Here is a 14,067-nt window from a genome sequence, read left to right as displayed (position 1 = left end):
GCTTTATCACTCCCGAAAACAATTGCGGCTTCGTTGCTCAATTCCCCATAAGAATGCAGAGAGTAAATGCTACTGAGGATTTCTACAACATTCTCAACTTTCTTAAAATCTGCGAACCTGTTTTTAAATTCCGATTTAAGACCCGTAATGAACGTCTTGTATTGGCCGACGTCGATCTCGTCACTGCTGATTATTTTATTTAAATTGGGGAAGTGTATGCATTCATTACCAAGATCATTAATAAAGAGATCGAGTTTTCGCAAAAAAACCATTCACTTCTGACATGAGTTCCCATACAAGCTTTCCCTTGCCTTGAAGTTTGAGGTTCAGGTCATTGATATGTTTGAAAATATCCGTCAAGAAAGCAATGGCAGCTACATTTTCTTTTTCGTTTAGAAAACTTAAGTAGGCGTTTGCTGAAGTCTGATCACTGTTGAAAAAATATGTCTTCAAGTGTTCTAAATTTCTGAAGAATCTTTCTAAAACACATCCTTTGCTTAACCATCTCACATTATTATGCAACAGTAGATCGTCATATTGTGCATTAACTTAATCAATAAATTTTTTCAATTCACGATGTTGCAGTGATGATTTCGCACGAAGAAAATTTACTATTTTTATCACTTCTTGCATTATACGCTCAAAATTATGATTGAGTTTGCAGCAAAGCACAGTTTGGTGAATAATACAGTGGTAGGAAATCAAATTTTCCATACATCTTGCATTGCTACTCAACAGGTGAACTAGTCCTTTTTTACTCCCAACCATTGCTGGCGCACCGTCAGTAGTTACCGATAAAAGTTTTTCAAGTCTAACTCATCCTTATCAAAATAATCCATCACTGCTTTGATCATGTCTTCTCTTTGGGTTCTTCCTAATAGCGGCAAAAGAGCCAATATCTCCTCAACAAAAGTTTATTTCGTTTGGTCTAGGTAGCGTACAAAAATAATTAACTGTGCCGTATCAGTGACATCGCATGATTCATCCTTAACCAAGGCGTAATAGTTTGCATTATTTAACTGCCGCTTCACATCACTATTATTTTCTTCTGCCAAAAGTATGTATTTCTGGTGCTAGTAGAAGCAGATAACGGAATCTGTCGTATCGTCTCAACAACATCCTTTTTGTTCTAAAATAAAGCATTGCCCGCCTCGAGAAAGCATTCTTTAACTACGTCAGCATCAGTACATGGTTTCATATGCTTAGCAAGAGTCCACGAAATACGTAAAGAAGCCTCGCCACATTTTTCCTACTCAGTCATTGAGCGACTTATGATCTGGATCGAAAATGAGTAACTTGATAGTAAACTTGCAATTTTAGACTTACGCAGATCACTACCAAGTGGAAAATTTTCAGCAAATGATTTATGTTTGGTATCATAATGTCGTTTTATATTCAAGATTTTAATTAACGCCAATGTTTGGTTACAAATCAAGCACATTGGTACTGCTCCAGCACGATTTGGCAGCGTAAAACAAAATAAATCGGTCCATTCTGGCAAAAACTGTCTATTTTCAACTTCAACTTTTCATTTATTCGGTTCCATAGTAATAAAACTCGCTAATGTAAACAGGTAGGTACTTAAACTCGTAAAGTAAACAAGCAAATTTAATATTTGAAGCACGTGGATCGTCGCGGCGTCCGTCACTCAAAATGTAAACAAAACACTGACCCCCCGGCGGCCTGCAGCGCGCCCTCGCGGCGCCCCCCGCTCTTCAACCCCCCCCCCCCCCCCACTACAAGGCGATGATCAACGCTTTCACAATCCGCGAACCCTTTCTCGCTTGTTAGCCCGTTACTTCGCCAGGCCGTTGTCGAATTGACGTCAACAAAGATAATGCGGGGCATACATTTTTATTAAATTACCTACTCTGTAGTGCAAGTTGCTGTGTTCTCGCGATCCGCACAAAATGGGTCGGCGGTCCGGATGCGGACCGCGATCCGCCATTTGACGACCTTTGCTATAACACATGTTTAGCATGAAAACGTGATAAATTGTCAATGATTTTATTTAAAAGTAATATTTTCTTTAGGTGAGCGAAAGGTTCACAAGTGGAAATTACTCGTATGTGATAAAAACAACATCGTGGCCTTCTATGCATATAATGCCTGCAACTTTATAAATATTCGGAACACTCCGGACACTCCACTTCAAACAATGGAAGGCGGGATTCAAACTGAAACATAAGATGTTGAAAGTTTGGTGATGAAAGTTGCGTTGCGTTTTTGCGTGTTGCGTGGTTTATAAACGAGTATTTAAAAATGTCATTTTTTGCGTCTTGCATTTTTTATGTAGTTTATAAACCCGGCCTAAGGGTCCTGAAGCAAATAATATTTTTCCCACTAGGTACTTAATATACAACATTTCAAACCCCACAATATTAAAGATATCTAAAGAATCTAAGCGTTACTATGGTCATAACTGGTAGGAGTGGTCTACGCTTATCTCATAACTTGTAATAAGGTTTACAATGAATTATGTTAGCAATATGCTCTTAATTTACATCCTACCATCAGGATAACTCAGCCATTAAAATATCAAAAATTAATCTCTAACTTAAACCAGCTAATCGCATTGAATTCTTTGTTGGAAATGGAACATAAGTACCTACTCATGTAAAATTACAAATATTTGTAAATTTGTACAGTTACATGAAAACAACTGTTCGCAGTTATACTGCGTTTGGATTCTTTCTGGGACATTAATGGTTGTTTTTTTTTTGTTGTTGTTCCAGTATCCAATACTTAAATTTTTTTGCAAACCGTTTCCTGAAAACTGAGCTCATTAATAAGCATGATATAACAAAATAATGTAAAATTGTTTAATATGATATAATGTTTTCTATTTTTTTTAATATGCTGAATGAAACATCAATTGAAATATATAACTATGCGCCAATATTGTAATAAATAATCAGCATTATCTTGAAAAACGCATTTAATATTTGCAAATATAACCACAGACATGTGTCGTACAAAGTTACAATAGGCATATATATTTTTTTGTTGTATTACAAACTATTTCTTGGCATCTGGTTTCCAAGGGAATATTTTATAAAATTACAGATATATGTTTGTCAATGCGGGCCCCGAGATCTCCCCAACCCCCTCCCCACCCAAACCCCCCTCGAAGATCAGGCATCTACGAAACTCGAATCAGGCGCACGCGCTCGTCAATGCCCTGTCCTTCAAGGCCTCGCCCTTGTCTGGGGAGCGGTTAGGCCGTGTGTGTTCGGCAAACGACAGTCGTCACATTCTTGCGGGAGGAAGGGGGGACAGATAAGGCGTAAGCCTTGAGGCATTGTCGAACCAGGAGACAATAAAGACACGCGGTTAGCTCGCCGGTTTGAGCAACCGTTATTACGTAACCAAATTAAACACGTGATAATCTCGGCGGTGAGAAAAAAAAAGTATATAATTTTTGTGACATTCCATTTTTCCTGTTCATTCCTGTTTCAGTAGCAGTAGATTCGTCTTCTGCGCTCCTTTAAATCCACTGCAAGTTGCCGAGAAAAATTAAACTAGCTTAGCTTATTTTTTAACTACTTACGTTAAACGATGCATCTTCATATCATCCAAAAAATTAATATAGTTCTAATTTTTTTTAGTTTTAAAAATACAATCGAGGACTTTGCTACAAAAAAAAGCATTTGGCTCCATTCTTATCAAGTTCAGCTGCATATTTTATACAATACAGTACTAGACTCGAGCATACAGATTGTCACAACTGGGAAATGTTTATATGGATACGCGTCTTTATTGCAACAATCAGTATCGAACTCACAAACACATTTTTCTGCTCAATCTTGCAGCAAGATCTTCAATTAATTGTGCTTACCTCACCAAGCAAAGCTTTATAATACGTGGTGGGTTGTCTGCTACCCTATAAATTGTGACCATTAACCAACTTAATTGACTCTGGTGTAATATAAGGCGTTACAGCATCATTTAAATTAAAAAATAAAAATTTGAATAGTATTAATAATAACGAACAGAGGAGAAGGAACATTTTCAGCAAGGGTCTGCATTAAATTTGTCTAGATTGGAAATATTTTTTCTGAGGAAGCCGTTGATGATCTCCACTTGGTTTGCGGGAAGTGTGGCGATTGCAAAGTGGGAAGAGTTTAAAAGGACGTTGTTTCACGTAAGTGGCTGTGTTAACGTAAGGAATCCGAATTCATTCATTCTTAATAACCATCATCGTGCGTGGTCAAGCACAATTTCCGCAATTTTTTGGGTGTTGCAGTATGAGGATCGTGAAGTAGAAAGTGACTCCAGCTATGTCACAGCATGCCATCTCCTGTGGACTGCTAACTCCATGCACAATCTACGCCCATTCCAACCTTCCGACCGACCCAGCCAAAGCGAACCAGCAGTGCCAGCCACTCGTACGAGTCAAAAAGGATGCAATCAGTAAAAGGACACGTCCTGTGACCTGACAGCAACATATGTCACAGTCGCCGCCACATCTTGAGACAACACTTCGCTCTCCGGAGGTCTCCCGAGGCTCGTCAGTGAAGGGGCAAAGTTATATTTGAACATAGAGATCCCGAAGTTCTGCTTCAAGATGTCCCTAAGTGGCTCCGCTGACATTTTAATCAGCCGGATCCTGTTATTGTAGTAGTGACAGTTTATTTTTGTATTCTTTGCAGGCAATGGTGGTGGACGAAGCTCCAGAAGAAGTAAGATCCACAAACCACCCCCCCCCCCCCCCCCACACCCTTTTTTCCATAAATAACCTTCCTCCAATGGCGGTAACGGCCTAGTGAAGTTTTAAGGGAGTAGGTTCGGACTGGGCTTCCAGCGACAGGAGAAGGTTTGTTTGGCACCACACTTTCCTCCATAGTCGGTCTCTCACGCGGATTACCCAACCAGAACTTTCGCTCTTGAGCAAGGTGCTACTTGCGCCCTGATCCCCAACCTCACTCCAGCCCTCATCGGGATATCCCCTTGACCAAGGCGTTTACCCCTGGGATCTCCGGTGGTACCACGAGAAGGTAATACCCGCCTTGCCCTAGAGCGTTCGTAACTATACTGCATTCTTTCAATGATTCTTGCAATTCGAAAGATTGACTTAAATCAATATTTTTGATATACACCAATGATAGTTTGCAATGTATGTCATCGAGAATTCTCGAAGAACGGACAAAGATGAATACACAAGCACACAGAAAACAAGTCAAAATAAGTCGATGTCAAATGACTGTCTTTACATTTAACATTTTACCGAATCTGATTTTGACTTGGTGTTTTTTTTTTTTTTTTTTTTTTTTTGGTATTCTTCTTTCTTTGATGGTACTCCAGACTTTCTCTATTATATATAGCGCTTACGAGCAATGGACTTCTCCAAAAATAATTATTTAAATCTATGTAGCTTTTCCCGGTAACTATAACTACGAGAGATCAGACACCACAAGGGACACTGCAAAGATCATCCTCAAGAGAGTCATAGTCACCCCAGCGATGCATGCTAGTAACTCAAAGGAGATTCATGCAAGCGGTTAGCTGCACGGAAGCCACGTCTTAAGTCTGAAAATGGGAAACGTTTGAAGAAGTATCACTGCATCTAACGACATTTCGTACAACCAATATCGTTGGCAATTCTAAGTGAATTCAGACATGAATATTTTAATAGTTATGCTGGCCAAATATTGTACAAAAATTGATCACTGAAAATACTAGCATGACATTTCCTGCACGGCTTTGATGTACTATATGTTGCCTACTATAGACTGTCTCACGCTTAGATTGCAATTATCAATAAATGGCGCCCACGGTTACCAGATTGATATTACCTGGCTTATTAACATTGGGTAATACTTTAATAATATATACCATTGTTCTTTATAAATAAGTTTCATTGTCTTTTTAATTTTTTCAAGACTGTATAATAGTGTATGTAGTGTACAGTATTGTTAGAGTAACAGTCATTCTGGAAGATAATAATAATTTAATACTAAACCATTATTATTATTACACATGAGAAACCATTTTGTAGCAGTCCGTCACTATTAATAACAAGGCATTCCACTGAATTATGTGACATGTTCAAACAGAGTCAAAATTGTTAATATGATGTATTACAAATCTTTGCTGACAAAAAGGTTTGAAACCAAAATAGCATCCTTCAGTTACGTCTCATTAGAAATCAAAGTTGAATACAAACAGATGATGCTCTTGATGAAACACCGAACAGAAAACACTGGAACTAGGACAGCGCTAATGTCAGAAATCGTGCATTGGAACGAGAGAATAAAAGCCCCTTAAAATGTTCACTGCAAACTAAGAATGAACCACGCTATAACAGTAAAGTGTCTTCCTACTTAGAGGCGGCCCCATTAAGTATCTTATGCATCCGTTGTAAAAACTTATTTTTCAGGAGTTGTAACCCGTGTGATTTTTTTAATTGTTTATCTAAATTTCTCAATATTCTCTTACTCTGTCATTGATGTAATATGTACCTACCAAGTTTTTTTTTTTTCCTTGTGTTCGAAATTTTTATATTTATCTGATATCCAACATCCTAGTGCTTGTAGGAATAATAAATTTCATTCGTCACACGAGCATCATTTCTCATTTGCCTTTGTTGCATTCTAAAATTCACTTCCTTGAAAACGATTTTAAAATATGTAAAAAAAATTCTGTTTTTTTTTTTTTTTTTTAAGTTGTTTTAAATTCCACTACATACTATCTGATATTTACGAAATTTATTGTTACGCACTTTGTCATTGACGTAAGTACCTAATGATATTTCGTAGATAAAAAAATATCTTCGTTAAAATTGTATTTACTCAATATATATAACAAATGGATTTTCTGTACGTGTCGCTATACATAATTTCGAAACCCGCCCCCTTCAGCCCCATGGGGGTTGTATGGTAAGGTAGATCTCCACACCTCATCCATATCCCTGCGACGAAATCGTGTCCATGTGACCAGAGCGTATCCCTGTGCCGTATCTCTCCGATGAGCTAGTATTCCTGCAGTCAGATCGTATCCTTACGATGGGATCGTATTCTTACGATGAGATTTTATCCTACTAAGTTGAATTTTCGTCCAAAACTGCGTCCTTTTCGTAAAATGTGGTTCCTTTTTAATGAATGTGCTTTTAAATGTACTTCCTTATGGACGAATGTGCTTTCTTTTTAAATGTGCTTCCTTTTTTAATGTTCATCGATAATTCTTTACTCAGGACATGATTGACCTCGTGGTTTGGAGATGACTGGTCTATACGCCTGACACTGAACATGACTTGATTAAAATGTTGGTCACGTATTGACGAATAATAACTTTTGGTTCGGAGACGCTTGGCCTATACACCTAAAATTGTACATGACTTTGCCTCGTGGTTCGGAGACGCTTGGCCTATGCGCATGATTTTGTACATGAACTATTCATAATGTTCGTCAAGTATCGACGAAAAATACCTCTTGGCTACTGATTGGATGTGTTTGACCACCTACTGGATGCGCCTGGCTACCATCTGGATGTGGCTAGCCATCTACTAGACATATGTTACTGAATAGACGTGTCTAGCCACTGACTTGGCGTACTTTGCCACCAACTGGACGTGACAGCCTTTCCAATTAACTGTCCGCGCATGTCTGGCCACCCGACAGATTTGCATGGTCAATAAATTGACATTAATAACTCACATCTAGACGTGGTTGGTCACAGACTGAATGTGCCTAACCACCAAATGGACATGTCTAACCTACAACTTAATGTGTCTGACCACAAACTAGACGTGTTAGCCTGACCACTGACTGCAGGTGTCTAGCCGACATCTGAATGTGCCTTGTTAATCGACTGGACGTGCGTGCCTGGCCAACCGACTTACGTGCATGGTCACCAAATTTACATGAATAGCTTACATCAAGATGTGCCTGGCTACACACTGGATGAGTCTAACCACAAACTGCACATGTCTAGCCAACAACTTGTTGTGTCTGACCACCAACTGGATGTGCCTGAACACCAACTGGATGTGCCTGAACACCAACTGGATGTGCCTGAACACCAACTGGATGTGACTGAACACCAACTGGATGTGCCTGAACACCAACTGGATGTGCCTGAACACCAACTGGATGTGACTGAACACCAACTGGATGTGACTGAACACCAACTGGATGTGCCTGAACACCAACTGGATGTGACTGAACACCAACTGGATGTGTCTGACCACTAACTGGATGTGCCTGAACACCATGTGGAGGAACTAAATAGGCACCACTTGGGTTGTCAAATGGTTATGTGCGGCTGCTTCTCACCCACACACTTTATATGTCAGTGTATATATATATATAGGCCCCACTTCTATGGAGATAAACATACATGTAACACGTTGGGCTGTGTTAAACTGTGTAGAAAAATCGATATTACTTATGTGGCTCTCCGATGGTATGTGCTGATATTATGTAGACCACAGTTAGGTGTTAATTAAATAGAGGTACAAATATACATAGACATACACTAGGGTAAATGAAATTATAAATAACACAACACTCACAAATAAAATATATAATAATTTATTGCAAATGAAAAATGGATTCAAAGTTTACTCTTATTAATTATATTTATTCAATTACTAATTATATTCAAAACCTAACTGGTACTTGGCATCATAGATCACACATAAATTTCAATCATCAGGAGTTATGGTGCGCACATTTAAGTTTTAACAAAAGTCTTTATTCGGGTTCGTCGAAATTACACAGTTTTACTATATGTTTTTAGGGATCTTAATTAAATTTTCCTCGGCTAGTAAGGTTCGAAATGTCGTCGGTAGAGCTCAGAGCCTCTCAATCTATAGGACCTCTGAGTCGATTTAATAGTGTGTAAAACAGTTACATTCGTATCAAAATATTATTTAAATCGTGGACAATGTCAAATTACTTCAAAATATTAATGTTTACATTTGTTTCTGACGGTGATGTGACGGAAAACGGGAGTTACGTGACGATGTGCATAAGTGGAGGAAACAAATTTTTGGCACTTTTAATTACTCACGTTTTACACTCCTAGGTCATTTATCTTTCTAGATAAATCCTAAATTATGTTCTAGACTCCCTAGAATACATAATTAATCATCCTCGGTTCGGGATGCCTACCGCTCATTAGCTAATTTGTAGGATTTATTGCCGTCGACGTCACAAGCTTCAGCTTCTTTAGCTGGCCATTTTAGAACTCTATTTCCTACTAGCTTCTTAAATTAAGCCAGTTAACTTAACTTTCAAATGGCGGCCCGTGATTGGCCGAAAACCAAAATCAGTTACATAATTTCCTTAATAAAACGTGAAATCCGCACGCAACAATAGCGCGGATTACAAAATTTCACGTGCAATTTAAATAAAAAATTATTAAAATAATAATTTACATTACAAAATAACGGCGTTAACATTACCGTTTACCGTCTTAAAGTTCATTTAGTCCTTAGAGGGGTCCCAACAATACATAATTCAAATAGTCCAGAAAAGTCCATAGTCACTTTCTCATAGAAACACATAAAAATAAATTACCGTTTCTGAAAATAACATATTAGACATAGAGCAAACAAAATAAATAAATTGTAAATAATAATAATTAATCTGTCAAGACAAATAATATGTTGCAGTACAGTGTCTGACCACAAACTGGACGTGTTAGCCCGACTACTGACTGCAGGTGTCTAGCCGACATCTGAATGTGCCTTGTTAATCGACTGGACGTGCGTGCCTGGCCAACCGACTTACGTGCATGGTCACCAAATTTACATGAATAGCTTACATCAAGATGTGCCTGGCTACACACTGGATGAGTCTAACCACAAACTGCACATGTCTAGCCAACAACTTGTTGTGTCTGAACACCAACTGGATGTGCCTGAACACCAACTGGATGTGCCTGAACACCAACTGGATGTGCCTGAACACCAACTGGATGTGCCTGAACACCAACTGGATGTGCCTGAACACCAACTGGATGTGTCTGACCACTAACTGGATGTGCCTGAACACCAACTGGATGTGCCTGAACACCAACTGGATGTGCCTGAACACCAACTGGATGTGCCTGAACACCAACTGGATGTGCCTGAACACCAACTGGATGTGCCTGAACACCAACTGGATGTGCCTGAACACCAACTGGATGTGCCTGAACACCAACTGAATGTGTCTGACCACTAACTGGATGTGCCTGAACACCAATTGGATGTGTCTGACCACCAACTGGATGTGCCTGAAGACCAACTGGATGTGCCTGAACACCAACTGGATGTGCCTGAACACCAACTGGATGTGTTAGCCTGACCACAAACTGGAAGAACCCTAGTACCAACTGGTCGTGCGTTCCTGACAACAGAATAGACGTGTCTGGCATGTAGAACTGCCCGGAAAACACATGTCAAGGCATGTAAAGGTTTCGCTTCGCCTTCTAAGAAGACTGTAGAAAAATATAAAGGCTTGTAAATTTGCTTGTTTTTGTACTTGTACAATTGATGTGATAAGTGTTTTCTTTGTAATTTTGTGGTGTTTTTGTATCCTCTAAACTGTTAGTTTTCTGGTAATTTTGATTAAATTATGTTTTGCATCAGTCAAGGATCGAATCAATCATTAATTTAAAAAATTATTTTTTGATGATCCGAATTTATAACTTAAAAATGACCTATTTTCAATATGGTGGATATTGCGACAGTTGACTGTCTGTCGATAAATTATTCGTTCAGCGTAAAGAAATCATTTGGGACAAATATACAATGAATGGGAGCTGCATTAGTTAACTTTCTAAATATTTTCGGCGAACGCTACCAGTTATTCCAAAATCAACTCCAGCAGATGAAATCAATGCATGTTTGAAGCAATACCATTTCCCTGACCTCGAGTGAATAAAGTACAATTAAGAATAAATATGAGCGTTCAATTTCCAGTGATGAAGAAGTCATACCTTTTGCCGAAAAAGTCTTACACATTGGTGAAGACACTCGCCCAATTGATTGTGTAGGTACTGGCTAATGTAATGTCGTCAATAGTTCAGATAAATTAATAAATATATTTTATTCGAACATTGTTCAAAATTACACAAGTTTAAATTGGTTATTTGAAAGCCATTTTTTCAGTAAGAAATTAAGTATTTGACAATATTAATTCAAAAATTCAAAACTAGATTCCTGGGGAGGAAATAATAGGCCTATATAAATCAATTAAAATCGATTGAATGTTTGATGCAAATGAAAGTCTTAATTTCCCACCGAATTTTTAAATTCTATGTAAGTGCCAAGAATGCCTTTACATTTATTAAGATTAAAACTAGGATCGCCAATTAGTATGTTAAGAAATTTGGATTCACCAAGATTATGTAATGGAACAAGAATGACTATAAAACAGTTATCAAACAATATAATTGAAGCAAAAATAATTTCAGGAAAATATAAAGTAAAAACAGTATTTATTCCTAGTATTCCGCTCACACTACCGGACTACCGTTTCAATTCCTAAGACTGCAATTTCCTGTAAGATTAGCGATTAGTATAACTACAAACAAGGCACAAGGACAAACGTTAGGTTATTGTGGTATTAATTTAAAATAATCATGCCTTTCTCATGGTCAGTTATATCTTGATTGCTTAAGAGAGCGAAACCCAAAGAATGTATCAATCAACTCTCAAAATAAGATGACAAATGTAGTTCATGAGCAAGTATTGTAATAGAATAAGTTAATTAAATATTAAATAAATTGAAAACAACATTAAATAAAAATCAGCGTTTACTTTCTCTAAATTAAAAACAACTGTATTGAGAATATAATGATTTAGTTTAGTTTTATAATTTCTGTGTTTAAAGGTTAATTCACATTTTATAGGAGCTAATTGGATTTGTCCTTGCGAAGCGAGGGTAACTCCGGCTAGTGTTTAAGTACAGAAACAAAATTATTTTCTGTCAGACAAAAATATGCAGCTAATGGAGGAGTAAGTTGGATATATATGTTCACGTTAGTCAATATTATATGTTGAACTGGTGCAAAAATGTGTACAGTACTTCGCAAAGTCCAAACGAGAAATTCAAATAAACTTAAGCAACTAACATTTACGATGTATAGGCAAATACTATTAAATTACAGAGCTGTTAGTTTAAATGGAGTAAATAATATTTGAGTTAGATGAATGAATTACAATTTGAGAAGTGATATGACTACTGTTTTTTTTTATTTTATGGGGCTATTGATTAACTGCAAAAAAAAGTATTTATTGAAATTCTTCCTTGAACATATCTGAGGTACTTAAAGTACATACTTTGTATAAGTTAAAAATCTTATTTTGATAAACGATGAAATACATTCCCCTATTTCCTATAATATAATTGCTAGTCTATTTGATTCATAGTCAAGTGAGTATTTACGTCATCCCAGTGCGTTTGATATAACTCTAAGAACCTCATCTCTGATGTCACGCTCGTGTGGCGAACTGGTTCCATCTTAACCCGGTATGACTCCATTTATGAGCACCGATTCACTTCCCAGAATTTTCGGAATCCACTGGTATTTCGAAGGTCACAGGGCATTGTGCATTACCGTGCAGCACATTTTACATTCCTACTAATTATATATACCACGGTTAAATAGTTAGGAAGGCTTTCAAGGAAGCTTTTTTTTTATTTTCATCTTTTTATTTTATTCAAAAGTTCTCTTTGTGCCAGTAAACATTAATATTTTTTTTTCTGTGCTCAATAAACAAAAAAAAATGTATAATTTGCTTACTACAGTGAATGAATGATGTTTCAGAATTCGTGACAAGTTTATTTACTACGCATTGTTCACTAAGCTCTTTGTAAGCCGAGTATTTAGGATGATAGTAAGGCCCATAGAAACTGCAATACGAAGAATAAGAACAACAAAAGAAATAAGCAATCGTTTTGTCTCGATTTTTTCTCCTTGAAGCCTACCTGTACGTAACACCGTTTGTTTGTTGATCTCCTGTTTGTTCTTCTCGTCTCACATATAACCCGACAAGAACATGCCCCCGCGCGTAGTCCACCGACTCTACTCGTGTCTCGTCCCGCCTGCCACCCGCTGGTGTACAAGCAGACGCTATCTCCGTCCATCACACAGGTGAGTAGTCTCGCGTCGTACGACTTAAGCGCAAAACACACTGCTAATACACGTAAGCAAAACAATGCAACGTAAACGTTTGATGTGCCGAGATTCCGGTGCATAGAGTTTGTATACATCACCTTAGGTTTTATTATGTATTTATATAAAACTTCTAAGCAATTAGTACATATTTTAATTGCTTTTGAAAGAAAGACTTGTTTGCCAAAATTAAAATTACAAAATTCCAAAAAACGTTATGGCTTGTTCTAGAATTCTATCCTTGTTCAACAAGGAGTATTTCACTAGCTGACAGAAGCTCTTTTGTAATTTTTCATTTATTTTTTTTTATTTTTTTTACTATTTTCACTATTTTTTATTATTATATATTATTTTTTATCTGTGATTTTCTTAAATTAAGGCAAACGTGCGTTAGTTTTCTCCATGTGCTCCTGATTAATCCAGCCGATATTTTGACAGTATTCTTTGTGTGGTTATTATTATTCCTGTCCAGACTTCTGCTGATATTCTGCGCGTGCATTTGGTTATTTCTAAGAAAAGTATCTCTGCACGGTAATTTTTTTTTACTTAATGAGTCACGTAATTTTATTTTGAGTTACATTTAAATTGTAAATTTTTGCTACTAAATCAGCACTTGCAATATTTTTATCAGGTGGAATTTAAACAAAAATATCAATACTCAGTTCAATAATATGTGTTAAGACGGCTGAGAAGCACTATAATGCAAGACGAACTTCCTTCTCATTGGTGTCTAGCGTATTGTTCCTTCTCTTGCAATTGTCCTACACAAAAATAATAATAATTTTTACCTCAACACAACACGTGAAGATATCTGTTGGCAAAAATTGGGACTACTTGCAACAAGTTATTTAGCATGAGATAAATAACTCTCGCTGTTCAATTGAGCCAAATACAGTTAAGAACCACATAGCCTCGTAGACTTGTAGCCTCGTAGCCAGATGAAGCTTTGTAGTCCTGTAG

General features: G+C 37.3%; 2 protein-coding genes across 3 annotated transcripts in view; one reads left to right on the top strand and one right to left on the bottom strand.

Moving 5' to 3' along the window:
- The window catches only part of LOC134531456 (uncharacterized), a 32,244-nt gene extending 19,710 nt beyond the window's left edge, over window positions 1-12,534 (bottom strand). Inside the window, exon 1 of the mRNA XM_063367167.1 lies at window positions 12,378-12,534. Within this exon, the coding sequence (XP_063223237.1) occupies window positions 12,378-12,473 (96 nt within the window). The 5' untranslated portion in view covers window positions 12,474-12,534. The remainder of the gene's footprint in view (window positions 1-12,377) is intronic.
- A 452-nt stretch (window positions 12,535-12,986) lies between these two features.
- The window catches only part of LOC134530854 (solute carrier organic anion transporter family member 74D-like), a 45,819-nt gene continuing 44,738 nt past the window's right edge, over window positions 12,987-14,067 (top strand). The window contains exon 1 of one of the 2 annotated variants that reach the window (XM_063366111.1): window positions 12,987-13,086. The gene's annotated coding sequence lies outside the window, so the exon portion shown is untranslated. The remainder of the gene's footprint in view (window positions 13,087-14,067) is intronic. The other variant, XM_063366112.1, reaches the window with a different exon arrangement.

This window comes from Bacillus rossius, chromosome 3, assembly GCF_032445375.1.
Source record: "Bacillus rossius redtenbacheri isolate Brsri chromosome 3, Brsri_v3, whole genome shotgun sequence".
Lineage (NCBI taxonomy): Eukaryota > Metazoa > Arthropoda > Insecta > Phasmatodea > Bacillidae > Bacillus > Bacillus rossius.
The sequence above is the reverse complement of the archived record's forward strand: the minus strand, read 5'-3'. Positions and strand labels throughout refer to the sequence as shown.